This window comes from Nannobrachium achirus, assembly GCF_963921795.1.
Source record: "Nannobrachium achirus genome assembly, chromosome: 16".
In the NCBI taxonomy this organism is placed as follows: domain Eukaryota; kingdom Metazoa; phylum Chordata; class Actinopteri; order Myctophiformes; family Myctophidae; genus Nannobrachium; species Nannobrachium achirus.
Genome location: NC_137823.1, coordinates 8,633,466 through 8,645,830, shown reverse-complemented (window position 1 = coordinate 8,645,830; position 12,365 = coordinate 8,633,466). Strand labels below are relative to the sequence as shown.

At 42.8% G+C, this 12,365-nt stretch overlaps 1 protein-coding gene across 1 annotated transcript in view; it reads left to right on the top strand.

The window, feature by feature from the left end:
• Positions 1 to 1,074: 1,074 nt before the first annotated feature.
• Positions 1,075 to 12,365, top strand: part of tbc1d32 (TBC1 domain family, member 32) — an 81,813-nt gene continuing 70,522 nt past the window's right edge. Inside the window, exons 1-9 of the mRNA XM_080744668.1 lie at positions 1,075 to 1,100; positions 3,046 to 3,214; positions 5,859 to 6,026; positions 6,781 to 6,946; positions 8,654 to 8,725; positions 10,575 to 10,700; positions 11,119 to 11,197; positions 11,422 to 11,525; positions 12,071 to 12,132. Coding sequence (XP_080600794.1) covers positions 3,060 to 3,214; positions 5,859 to 6,026; positions 6,781 to 6,946; positions 8,654 to 8,725; positions 10,575 to 10,700; positions 11,119 to 11,197; positions 11,422 to 11,525; positions 12,071 to 12,132 — 932 coding nt within the window. The 5' untranslated portion in view covers positions 1,075 to 1,100; positions 3,046 to 3,059. The remainder of the gene's footprint in view (positions 1,101 to 3,045; positions 3,215 to 5,858; positions 6,027 to 6,780; positions 6,947 to 8,653; positions 8,726 to 10,574; positions 10,701 to 11,118; positions 11,198 to 11,421; positions 11,526 to 12,070; positions 12,133 to 12,365) is intronic.

Genomic DNA, 12,365 nt, shown 5'->3' with positions numbered 1-12,365 from the left:
TATAATGTATTTTAAATAATTATTGTATGTTTTATATTTATATGTTAATGAGGTCTGCGTGTCTGCTGGTTCCCATACGTTGTTTTATGTGTTTTCATTATAATTACCGAGAATTCATAGCGATAAATAAAAAACTCCATATCCCACAATGCACCCTGGTGTTTGGGCTCGGTGTTGTTGCCATGTCTGCTTTTTCCCCCGGTGAGCAGCATGGTTTGCATGGCAACAGCTTGCATGCAGTAGTGGTGTAAAGTAACTACCGTTATAGCCTAAGTACATTTAATCAAGTACAGTCTGTACCTAAGTACAATTTTGAGGTATTTGTACTTTAGCCTACCTTGAGTATTCCCAATTTCCAATATTTTACTTCTACTCCTACATCTCGGATCTAAATATTGTACTTTTACTCCACTATAATTATTTGACAGCTTTGTTACTTAATTATTTACATGCTGACAGTTTTAAAATAGCAGATCTACAAGCTCACAATGTGTCGTGATGCGACACATTATGAGCTTCTAGATCTGCTATTTTCAAAATATTTGTACTTTTACTTTTGGTACTTTATTTAAGTACATTTTGATACTACATGTTTGTAGTTTTACTCAAGTAGGCCTACATTTTAAATTCCAGACTTTTACTTGCAGCAGAGTATTGATACTTTTACTTAAAGGAGTAGTTCACCAACCACTGGGCTCAAAACTTTCTATTGACAGTTGACACTCATGCCATGGAGACTTGAGTTCAATAATATGTTTTTTGTGTTTGTCACATTCCTAAGCTAATAATTTGATTACCCCCATTGATTCTGGATGGAGACCCAAATGCATGAATCAATGGGGTACATTTACTACAATCAAAATGTTGTTGGGAAAAGGAATGCGACAAAAAAACAAAACAAAACAAAATGATATATATATATTATTGAACTAAAGTCCACATGCCATGAGTAATCAATAGGGGAAAAAAGAAAACTACTACATGGGGGTGAACTACGTTTTCCACCACTGGTCTGGACCTGGCCGCCTGTTTCTCACACAGCGTGGCAACCCTGTAGTGGTTTCCTTGGCGACGGGGTAATCCTGTGTAGCGTGTGAACAGTGAGTAACAACAACATTTTATGACTGATTACCCTTTTATTACTGTTTACTTCTGATGTTTATTTGTTTTCATATGGTTTATGACTGGCTGAGGGTTTAAACACACACGCACGGTGCTTTCTTTTGCTGGCGTGCATGAATGAGGTGGATATAGGCTAAAGCTAATGCTAAGTTAACACACACACACGCACGCACGCACGCACGCACACACACACACACACACACACACACACACACACACACACACACACACACACACACACACACCTCTAGCTGTGAGGCTCACGCACGCGCATGGCGTTGATAGACCCCCTGTAATCATTTAAATTCAGTTAAATTCAAAGGAGTTTTATTGGCATGAGAACACATACGTTTAACATTGCCAAAGCAAGTGTCAAAATATAATAAACTGTTGTTAAAGGGGAACATATTTACAGTTGGAGGGGTAGAGCATTGTGTAAACAGAACAGTTGGAGGGGGTACAGCATTGTGTAAACAGAACATACTGTATATATACAGTTGGAGGGGTACAGCATTGTGTAAACAGAACATACAGTTGGATGGGGTACAGTATTGTGTAAACAAAGCTATGTCACATTTGTCTAGTTATGTACACTATATACAGGGTATGAAGCTTTTTGGAACAAATAGCAGCATTTATTTTTGTCTCCATATTGTCAATAGTATACAAATGAAAGAAAAGAAACGTGTTTAACGGTAGCAGCTCTGTTTATACTGTATGTGCAGTAGGTCCGGATGCCGTTCAATGGTTTGTAGACCTTAGGGTGGTTGTATCCCATTCTCTATAGCCTTTGGCCCTTTTATCTCAACAGTTCTCAAATATTGCTGCTGTGTTCAGTCATTGTTGTATTTCTCCCAGTATATGGGAGTTTTTTTGTTGTCTCCCAGTATGTATGGGAGTTTTCAAACTCACAGGTGTGTGTAATTTGTGGGAAGTATGTGTCTCTGTCTCTGATGTCTTGGTATAGTGGGCAGGTGGTTAGAAAGTGTAGCTCTGTTTTTCCACCACATTTTGTGTGCAGTGGGTGCTTGGAAGTGGGGTCTGTGAAGGCCTTTCTCTATTGCAAGGCTGTGTTCGCTGAGTCTGTATAGTCAATGCTTTCCTACGTTGTTTTGCTATCAGATTATATTAAATAACGCCAATCTACCAACATTGCGGCTGTGCGGCAAGTTTGACTTATCCTCTTTCTATCTGCAAAGTATTTGTTTCATAAACCCAACGTAGACATGTTATGATGCCACATCCCGCTGCCTCCTGCATTATTATGTGACATTTAGAACCAGGTGGTACACAGGACCGCTGAGTGATTTCACACGAACACTTCAAAACTCCACCATGATGTCGCAACTGTTTTGAATCGCTATTGTTGTTCATAATCAACAGAAACCAACGATTACATATTTCAAGAGTGAGAAATCACAGTAAATTTCCTCAACATTCTCCCGCCACACTGGGAGAAAAAAAACAGCATCTGAAAGTTTGATGGAATGCATTTTTTAAACGTGAGTGCAGTGACCACTTATCCATTGCATCCTATGAGCGGTGGGGTTCATTTGGTGCCGACCGGCGTGCTGCAGACTGGTTCTTATCAGTGTGACGTGGAACATTAAGGCATCTATGTGTTTGCCTTGATTACTATAAGTCACTCATAGCATAGGACTTTGTGGCCTGACAAACATTTTTTTTTGGGGGGGGGGGGGACTTTTATGCCTTTATTGACAGGACAGTAGACTGACAGGAACTGGGGGGAGAGATGGGGAGCGACACGCGTCAAAGGTCGCCCGGATCGGGAATCGAACCGGCGACACCGCCAGGCAATGCCTAAGTGGTATGCACCTGGACCAGTAGGTCAGCAGGCGCTCCCCCTGACAAACGATTTCAGTGATCATGAGATGTTTATCTTTTCCTTCTCCCATCCTCCAGGGGCACTGTCAATCATGTCTCAGCTGTCAGCGGAGGAGGAGGCGGAGCTTGCGGGTCTCCTCAGACAGCTGCTGCAGAGCGTTCAGGACCGCATCACTGGCGCCCCCTCTGTCCAGTCAGCAGAAGACATGCTGCTGCACCTGGAAGAAACCGACAAAAACTACCACAAGTATGTCAATGTAAATTCCACAAATATGTAAATATAAATGTACATAAAAACTACCCCTAAAAACTACCACACTACCACGTATGTAAATATAAGTTGTAAAAACTGGGAAAGTGGGAGACTTGAGTTCAATAATATTTCTGTGTATGTCTGTGTCACATTCCTAAGACAAAACATATTATGATAAATTTACCCCCATTGATTCCAGATGGGGACCCGGAATGGGAGTAATGCATTTGGGTCCCCATCCAGAATCAACGCAGGTAAATTTACTATAATCTTTATTTTATTGTTGTCTTAGGAATGCAACAAATACAACACAATATTATTTAACTTAATTTTAGTCTCCATGGCATGAGTAATCAATAGAAAAAGTGTCATTTTGGGGGTGAACTACTCCTTTAAATATATATTTTATATAAATATTGGTCCATAATACGGTTTTATACAGGTTTTAGCCTAAACAACCACTCGGATGTTTCAATTTCATGTCTGTCTCTAATTCCAAGCCATTTCAGATGCAATACCAAATTGCCCTTTGTTGGCAACATGGTGCTGTCTTTGGGCTGAAATTTGAACAATACAGAGAAGATTAACATGGTACCGTGATGAGAACCATGTAGAGTCAACGGGGCACTGTATACTTTGCTGTCTTTGGGCTAAAATTGGAACGATACAGAGAAGATTAGCATGGTACCACGATGAGAAACACGTGGTACCGCGATGAGAACCATGTAGAGTCAACGGGGCGCTGTATACTTGGCTGTCTTTGGGCTAAAATTGGAACGATACAGAGAAGATTGGCATCGTACCACGATGAGAACCACATGGAGTCAATCCAATCCAAGGGAATTTTAGTACCACTTTACCTCATGGTTCCACCTCATATATATATATATATATATATTTATATATATATATAGTGATAGTGCGGTTTTCTGGGATGTACATATAGTACATCTCGGAGGCAAACGGTGTTTAGAGTTGTTTCAAATAAGGACAACTGGGTCTGGCTTTCTGGTGTATTTTATTGTTCACGAACACAGTCAAATGGATACTCTGTCTCATTGACAAAGTCTGCCAATGAGAGAAGCATAGCTGTGTCCGGGCCCATTTGTCTACCAACAGCACGTGGCTGTGAGCAGAGAATGAAGGCCCAGAATGTCAGCTAACACACCGTATATATTGCATAGGTGAACTCCTACCTCCAGGAGGACAGATACAATAGTGGGAGGGATCATACAAACAGATCAAGCCTACATTAGCTGGCAATTGTCAGACGGTATATACATACAGTATATTGATTAATTGTCAATCATCAAATACATCAATACATTACAACATGGTACATGATGTTAAACTATATGAAAATACATACTGTAAGATAGACAGAATATATATATTTGAGACACAGAGAGGCAGAGGGGGAAAGGGGGACAGAGGAGAGTTACAGGACAGCTGTGTGTGTGTGTGTGTGTGTGTGTGTGTGTGTGTGTGTGTGTGTGTGTGTGTGTGTGTGTGTGTGTGTGTGTGTGTGTGTGTGTGTGTGTGTGTGTGTGTGTGTGAGAGGGAGGGGAGGGAGAGAGGGAGGGAGGGGAAGAGAGGGGGAGAGTAACCTCAAAGAGTACTGGAGATCAAAGGTTATATCACAGGGCAGCTGTAAGACAGTCTCACAGCAGGTAGTAACAGGTCAGGGTGTGTGTGTGTGTGCCTAAGGTCAACAGAAGGGGAATTATAATTATATTTATTGCCATATCAATAGTGTCAATAGAATATAGCCTCCCAAAAAGTACCGCTCCCTTCTCGAGGGGGCCCAATAGGAAATGAGCCCCTTTGTGACATAAAGAAGGGCTTGTGACATAAACAAGGGCTCGATTTAAAAAGAAGAAGGGCTTGTGACATAAACAAGGGCTCGATTTCAAAAGAGTACCGTTCAGACCAGGGGCATAGTTCTGCCGATTTAAAATGACTCCAATACGGAACTAAAACTTCCTATGATTGGCCGCTAGTAGCGCTGTTTTCCCCCCCGGCCGATCGCAAAAAGAATTTCCCACTATTGGATCCCATTCATTTTCCCCTTTTGTTTTCTAACCTTAATTAACATTTTCATGAATACTGTATGGTTCCTATCGCTAGTTAAAAAATGCCTTTCAATCACCATCATATTCGTTTTGTCGAAATGTGGTCCAATGTATTTTAAAATAAATGATAAATTTGCGGGGGGGGCGTGGCCAACTAAACTGATACCAGTCGGCTGTGTTCTTCTTCGTGTGCTGTATTTCGGGAGGCTTCGACCACATTCTCCCATGCATCCCTGTGTTGCACGTGACCGTTGGCAGCCAATAGCATCTCTGATGCTTTTACAATTCTATGATGGCGACACCCATTCCAAGGGGTAGAAAGGGCCATTTGCGCTGCATAGAAACCAATGGCTTCGCTTCGTCCATATTTTTCTACAGTCTATGGTTCAGACCCGCCCATTCAGAAAATCACTGAAATGAAAGGCAAGGCTTAGAGTGTTTTTTTTTGGGGGGGCTGGAAGAGACACTGGGAAGACCAAAAAACAAGAACAAATTAAAAATGTGAAATTCATGGTGGGGCCCCTTTATGTACGTTTGTGTTCAACGTACTCTCTGGTTTCTCCTAGCTACGAGTTCGTCAAGTACGTGCGGCGGTACGTAGAGAGCTCATTGGCTGCCGTGGTGGAGGCGGAGACGGAGAAGTGCGTCGTCAGAGGAGATGACGGACACGCCGTAAGCTCCGCCCACGACACGCTCATCAGCGCCATCACCAGGACAACCAGAGCATCGCCACAGTGAGTATGAACCACCCTTTACACCAGAACCACACTTTACTAGGGCTGTCACAATTATTACATAATCGTCTAATCGCCATTATTTGACATAATTGCAATTATTTTGTCATTATCGTCATAATCGTTTACATTTTGATTTTTTTTTACATTTTCAAACATTTCCAAAAATAGTGGGAATAGCAGATCTACAAGCTCACAACGCGTTGTGATGTGGTGCGTTTTGAGCTTGTAGATCGTCTATTTCCACTATCGTTGTTCCTTTTAAAGTTTAAAGTTGTCAAATATGTCCTTCATTTCTTTGTATATTTAGGTTATGTGTCATAATTGCCAGGTGCAACTTCAAAGCGTACAAGCTAAACAGAAATGTGATGGTCAACGCCAAAAACACAATTAAATCGTTAATCGCAATTATTTGAGTGACAATTAATCGTCATGTAAAATTTCATAATCGTGACAGCCCTAGTTGGAGTATAAACCACCCTTTACGCCAGTGTTGCCAGGTCTGCCTATTGTAAGCGACTTTGGGCTTGTTTTTCTGTAAAGTCGCTTGTAAATATTAGTAGTTGTGAATCGCAGTTTTTTTGGAGCTTGTTTCTAAGTGTGTGTGTGTGCGTGCATGCAAGCGTGCGTGCGTGCAAGCGTGCGTGCATGCAAGCGTGTGTGCATGCGTGCATGCTTGTGCGCGCGCGTGTGTGTGTGTGCAGGTACGACCAGATGATTGGCTTAATGAAGGTGTGTGTGTGTGTGTGTGCAGGTACCACCAGATGATTGGCTCATTGAAGGCCTCCATGCATCAGGTGATCGAGTCTCTCACCAATCAGTACGAAGAGGGGGCGGGGCTAAGGACGCAGCACAGAGGAGGCGGCGGAGCCACCACCATGATGGACAACTGTTCCGACAGCGACTCCTCCTTCAACCAGGTCCTCATAGACTACACTACCCATAGTGCACTGCACCGCTAGGGTTGGGATCCTCCCATTCCTCATAGACTGCACTACCCATGCACCACTCCTCTATACCATAGATATACTACACTACCCATTCACTACCCATACACTTGCCTGGCTCCAGCCCATAGACCCGCCCACTCTCTGAGCGGACTGGTTCTCTTGTCTGGTGTTGTCATATGACGCTTAACTCAGGGTTGTCAACATTGGACTGTCAGAATCCAGGAGATTTATTTTTTTGGGGGTGCGCGGAACTCCCCAACCAGGGTCTGGGGGGTGCTCTCCCTAAAACGTATTAATAGATATATTTTCCTGTGTTCTGTTGAATTGTGTGCATGTTTGATACATTTATCAGGATTACTTTACTAGCATGTGTACAATTTCAGCCTAAAATGCCAAATGTAGGTGTACAGATTTGATGACTGCAGCAAAGTAAGACATCTTTAATAATGATGTCTCATCTGTAAGTCATTACTTAAGTGAATATCTGTATGATCTTGCATGAATTGCCCCCACCCCTAAAGCGGGGGGTCTGGGGGTCCTCCCCCAGAATTTTTTTAACATAGTAGATTTAATCTCCTGTGTTGTGGTGAATTTTGTGCATGTTTGATACTTTTATCAGGCTTGCTTTACTAGCATGGGTACAATTTCAGCCTAAACTGCCAAATTTAGGTGTACAGATTTGATGACTGAAGCAAAGGACATCTTTAATAATGACTTCTCATCTTTAAGTCATTACTTAAGTGAATATCTGTATGATCTTTCTTGCATGCATTGCCCCCACCCCTAAAGCGGGGGGTCTGGGGGTCCTCCCCCAGAAGAAAATTAACATAGTAGATGTAATTTCCTGTGTTCTGGTGAATTTTGGGAGTTTGATACAAAATCCAGGAGAAATCCAGGAGATTTGCCAATCCAGGAGCATGCCAGGAGATGGGGTCAAAATCCAGGAGACTCCTGGGAAATCCAGGAGAGTTGACAGGCCTGGCTTAACTTGATATGGTATCTTGGCGTACCAGCCAATGAAATCAATGCAAGACGGAGGAGGGGGTAGGTCTAACTTTTGAAAATCAACAGAAACAGTGGAGGGGGGAGCTCAGCCAAAGCTCTTAATTGCTCCCTTTGAACTTCAAAGGGGGGTTGTGCACACCTCGTTAGCATCAAAGACAACGACCTGTTTGATGTCTGTCATAGGGGGGGGGGGGGGGAATGTTTTTGTGTACACACAAGTCAAACACAACCCCTCCCAGTCCCACCAGATCTCTCTGTGAATTTCACATTTCAAATCCCCTCCCCTTTGAAATCTCTTGTCAATGGGACAATTTCAGACTCAAGCTCAGCGCAGAGTCTGAAATCAGGCTACCCATACACCCAGATCCTTCTCTTTTCTTTAATATCATTAAACATTTTAAACATTACTATATTCTAGATTTATTGTGCAGTGACAATAAAAAAAACCTTTTTTTTATTTGTATGGCATACAGCTCATGAAAATCTCAAAATAAATAGTGGAAGATGGATGGATGGATGGATCTATGGATGGATGGATGGATGTGATTTGTATAGATGTGAGAACTGACTAAACTTTATTTGTATTTTTTTTGTCTCTCACACTTATGGCTGTGTGCCATTCTGTTTTCTATGTGATGTAACAATTTCATTTATTTTTCCTTTCCTTTTCAGAGCTATGCGTTCATCAAACAAGAACAGCTACAAGTTCTGGCTGAAAACCTGGACCCCAGTCGGCCTAAAGAGGTAGAAATAAGCATTTCTGTTTAATTATAGACACAACCTATAATCTGATAATCTGTTCATTTATAGACCCAAAACATACTCAATGAAATGTCCTTCAGAACTTCAGCAGGGACCATCAGAACTTAAATGACAACTTGGATTGTTTACAACAAGGGTTCACATTTTAGATAGTAATTAAAGAATATAAAAGATGAGAGTTAAAATGTTTACTGCTTCCTATCGTTTTAGATATTTTAATTATTATGATTTCAGTGGCTGGGGGCATGCATACAAGTGGCTAAATATGTCTTTTTACACAGAATAAGCCCATTCCCAAGATGCACCACAATCTTTCATGGGCAGATGTGACTTCTGGGGTTACTGTAAATAGCAAAAAAGAAATTGCAGGCTTATTGTGTCTAAAAAGACATATTTAGCCACTTGCGTATGCATGCCCCCACGTTAAAAAAATAAATAAAAAACAATAGAACGAAGTAAATGAAACATTTCTCTATTTTTCTTTTCTCTAATTACAATCTAAACTATGAACACTTATTGTAAAAAAACAAAGTTGTCCTTTAACTCATTTGCTGCCAAAAACGAGGAACCCGAGAATTTCGCGATGTACCTCCCTGCCATGCCCGAGGAACCCGAGAATTTTGAAAAAAAAAATGTTTGACCCCAAAAACGATAGTAGGCATGATAGCGATCGCGAAATCGCATGTTTAACCCCCATAGCAACCCCATCTTTCAAGCATGGCAGCCATTTTTGTTTACATTATAGGAAAACATAGTGGCTGTTAACTCATGAATGCCTGAACGGATTTCCATTCTGATTTTTTTGTTTGAAAGCTGTGAGCAATGTGGACACACGTGGTGCATGATCTAGGCATGGGTGTGCATTATCCGTGCACTACTGATTACATGGAAGTCTATGGAGACTCATGGCATGATTGGAGTACGAAGGTATTGTTAAATGGCAGCAAGTGAGTTAATAATGTCATCAGAACTTAATGAGATGTCATTCAGAACTTCAGCAGTGTCCATCAGAACTTTGTTGGACTGCAAGATGTTCTTATTGGGCAGGGCAAGGCCATGTTCTTTGTAAAGCTCATTTCAACAGCATAAAGGCAACATTTTACAATTTATAGTTTACAATTTAGGCATTTAGCAGACACTCTTAGTCTTATCACTTTGGATACCGATATTAAATCCATTAAACTTACCGCACGCGTGCGTGTTCGATGTGCGCGCCAATGTCAAAAAAGTTGTAAGCAACAACACATTTGGAGTAACACCCACTCACATGGGTCTGTGCTGTGTCACTGATGGGCTGTGCCTTTCACAGACACCGAACGCGCGCGTGTGTGTGTGTGCGCGTGTGCGTGTGTGTGTGTGTGTGTGTGCTTGTTTTTATTACTTTGTGGGGACCACATGTCCCCACAACGATAGTAGAATTGGAGAAATAGACATTGTGGGGATCCAATAGTAGGTCCCCACAAGGTTTAGGGGTTAGGTTTAGGGTTAGGGTTAGGGTTAGGGTTAGGGGTTAGGTTTAGGGATAGAGGTTAGGGTAAGACCACAGAAAATGAATGGAAGTCTATGTAATGTCCCCTCAAGCCTGTGTGTGTGTGTGTGTGTGTGTGTGTGTGTTGGGGGAAGTTGACGGTCGCTTCTCGCCCTTGCGGCGTGTTACTTGTCATTATTAATCACGAATATCACTACACAGCATGTCTACACTCATGTCATCAACATGGATCAGGAAGATTTTGGAAAAACACATTTTTGCCCTATTTGTGGAGATAAGCCACCTACGGTCACTTATCTCCCGATTAGGGAGTCTTACTGGTTTATATATCTATGGTTCCAGGTGCGGTGGGAAGCTCTCCAGGCGTTGTGTCAGGCCCCGCCCTCTGACGTGCTGAGCAGTGAGAGTTGGAGCGCGCTCAGTAAGAACCTCACCGCTGCTCTGAGCGACCCTGACCCCGCCCTCTCTGTGAGTACTGGCCACGCCCCTTTTATCATATCCCCTCCCACTCTGACATCATAGCCCCTACCCTCTGACATCATAACCCTGCTCGTTTCAGGCCACCTTGAGCCACGTGAGACAGTAGTGAGCTAGTCACCATGTCAAGTGTTGTGAAGGTCACATGAGCCGACTCAGCGCCGTCCGAGTTACATACACTGTGGGACAGAATAGTAAATCTTTGTCCCCCCGACTTTCGGCACCTTCGCGCGGTCCAAGTGAACAGCGGAGCGCTCCCGACCTCCGGTTCAGCCAATCACAAGCCGCGGCTTCTAATTTATTCACCCCCGTAACCTACGGATTCCATTGTCGCGTTCTGTGCAGATGCAAATGCCTGTGTCTCACTTTCTGCTTCCTGTCCCCCTACTTCCTGCTTCCTGTCCCCCAGGATAAAGTTCTTCGGTTCTTCTCCAAAACCTTCTCCTCGTCTCCTCTGAATGTCACCAGAGAGATCTACACCAGTCTAGGTAAGCTGGTCCTAAACTAGAGATGTACACCAGTCTAGGTAAGCTGGTCCTAAACTAGAGATGTACACCAGTCTAGGTAAGGTAGTCCTAAACTAGAGATATCTACACCAGTCTAGGTAAGATAGTCCTAAACTAGAGATCTACACCAGTCTAGGTAAGCTGGTCCTAAACTAGAGATCTACACAATGTTGACAGTGTGTAACTTCCTGTGTGTATCTTCTCAGCCCAAAGTGTCCAGTGTAACTTCCTGTCCAACAAGTTGACCTTTCCAACGGGGTCAGCTGCTCTGGACGTCAACACACACACCATCTGCTGTCTGCTCAAACAGGTGCACGCACGTACACACACACGCATGCATGCATGCACGCACGCACGCACGCACGCACGCACGCACGCACGCACACACGCACACACACACACACACACACACACACATTTGAAATGTTTATTTATGTCCACATAAGCAGAAGTACAAGAATGCCTTGTACAAAGGACATAAACAATATCAGTGCAGTCAGATAATTAGGAAAACCACGAAAGCGCATGTAGGGCAGAACATTGTTACATACAAACTGTCTATGGAGTTAACATTACTCTAATAGACCACCGGGTGGGGTTATACTGTGACAGATTTGCCTTCCCTGTGTATTTTTGGTTTCTTCCTGAAAGCTGAAAGCCCCAACTGAAAAACACTGATTAAATGACATATAATCATCCCCTCCCCTTTACCAAAAAAATACAAAAAAAAACATTCACCCAACAATGTGGGTGTGGCTAACAGCGGGGTCACCATGACAACCAGGCATACTCTCTCTCTCTCTCTCTCTCTCTCTCTCTCTCTCTCTCTCTCTCTCTCTCTCTCTCTCTCTCCAGCTCCGCCTGATGAATGAGTTCCAGAAAGACGTCACCACCTTCTGGATCCGACACCCCGAGAAGTAAGTGAGCAGTGAGCTGTAGTGATGTGTCCTTGAGGAGAAATACGTGAGTTTTTGATTGATTGAATATTTTATTAGACAAAAATGGAGAACAGTACTAGTATAGTCAATACAATACAAACATGTAGTACAGTTAAACACCCTGACTAAAAGGAGGTCCTTGGTACTCAATTCATGGACATACCGTAATTGCTGGACTATAAGCCGCACCTGAATATATGCCGCACCTGCTA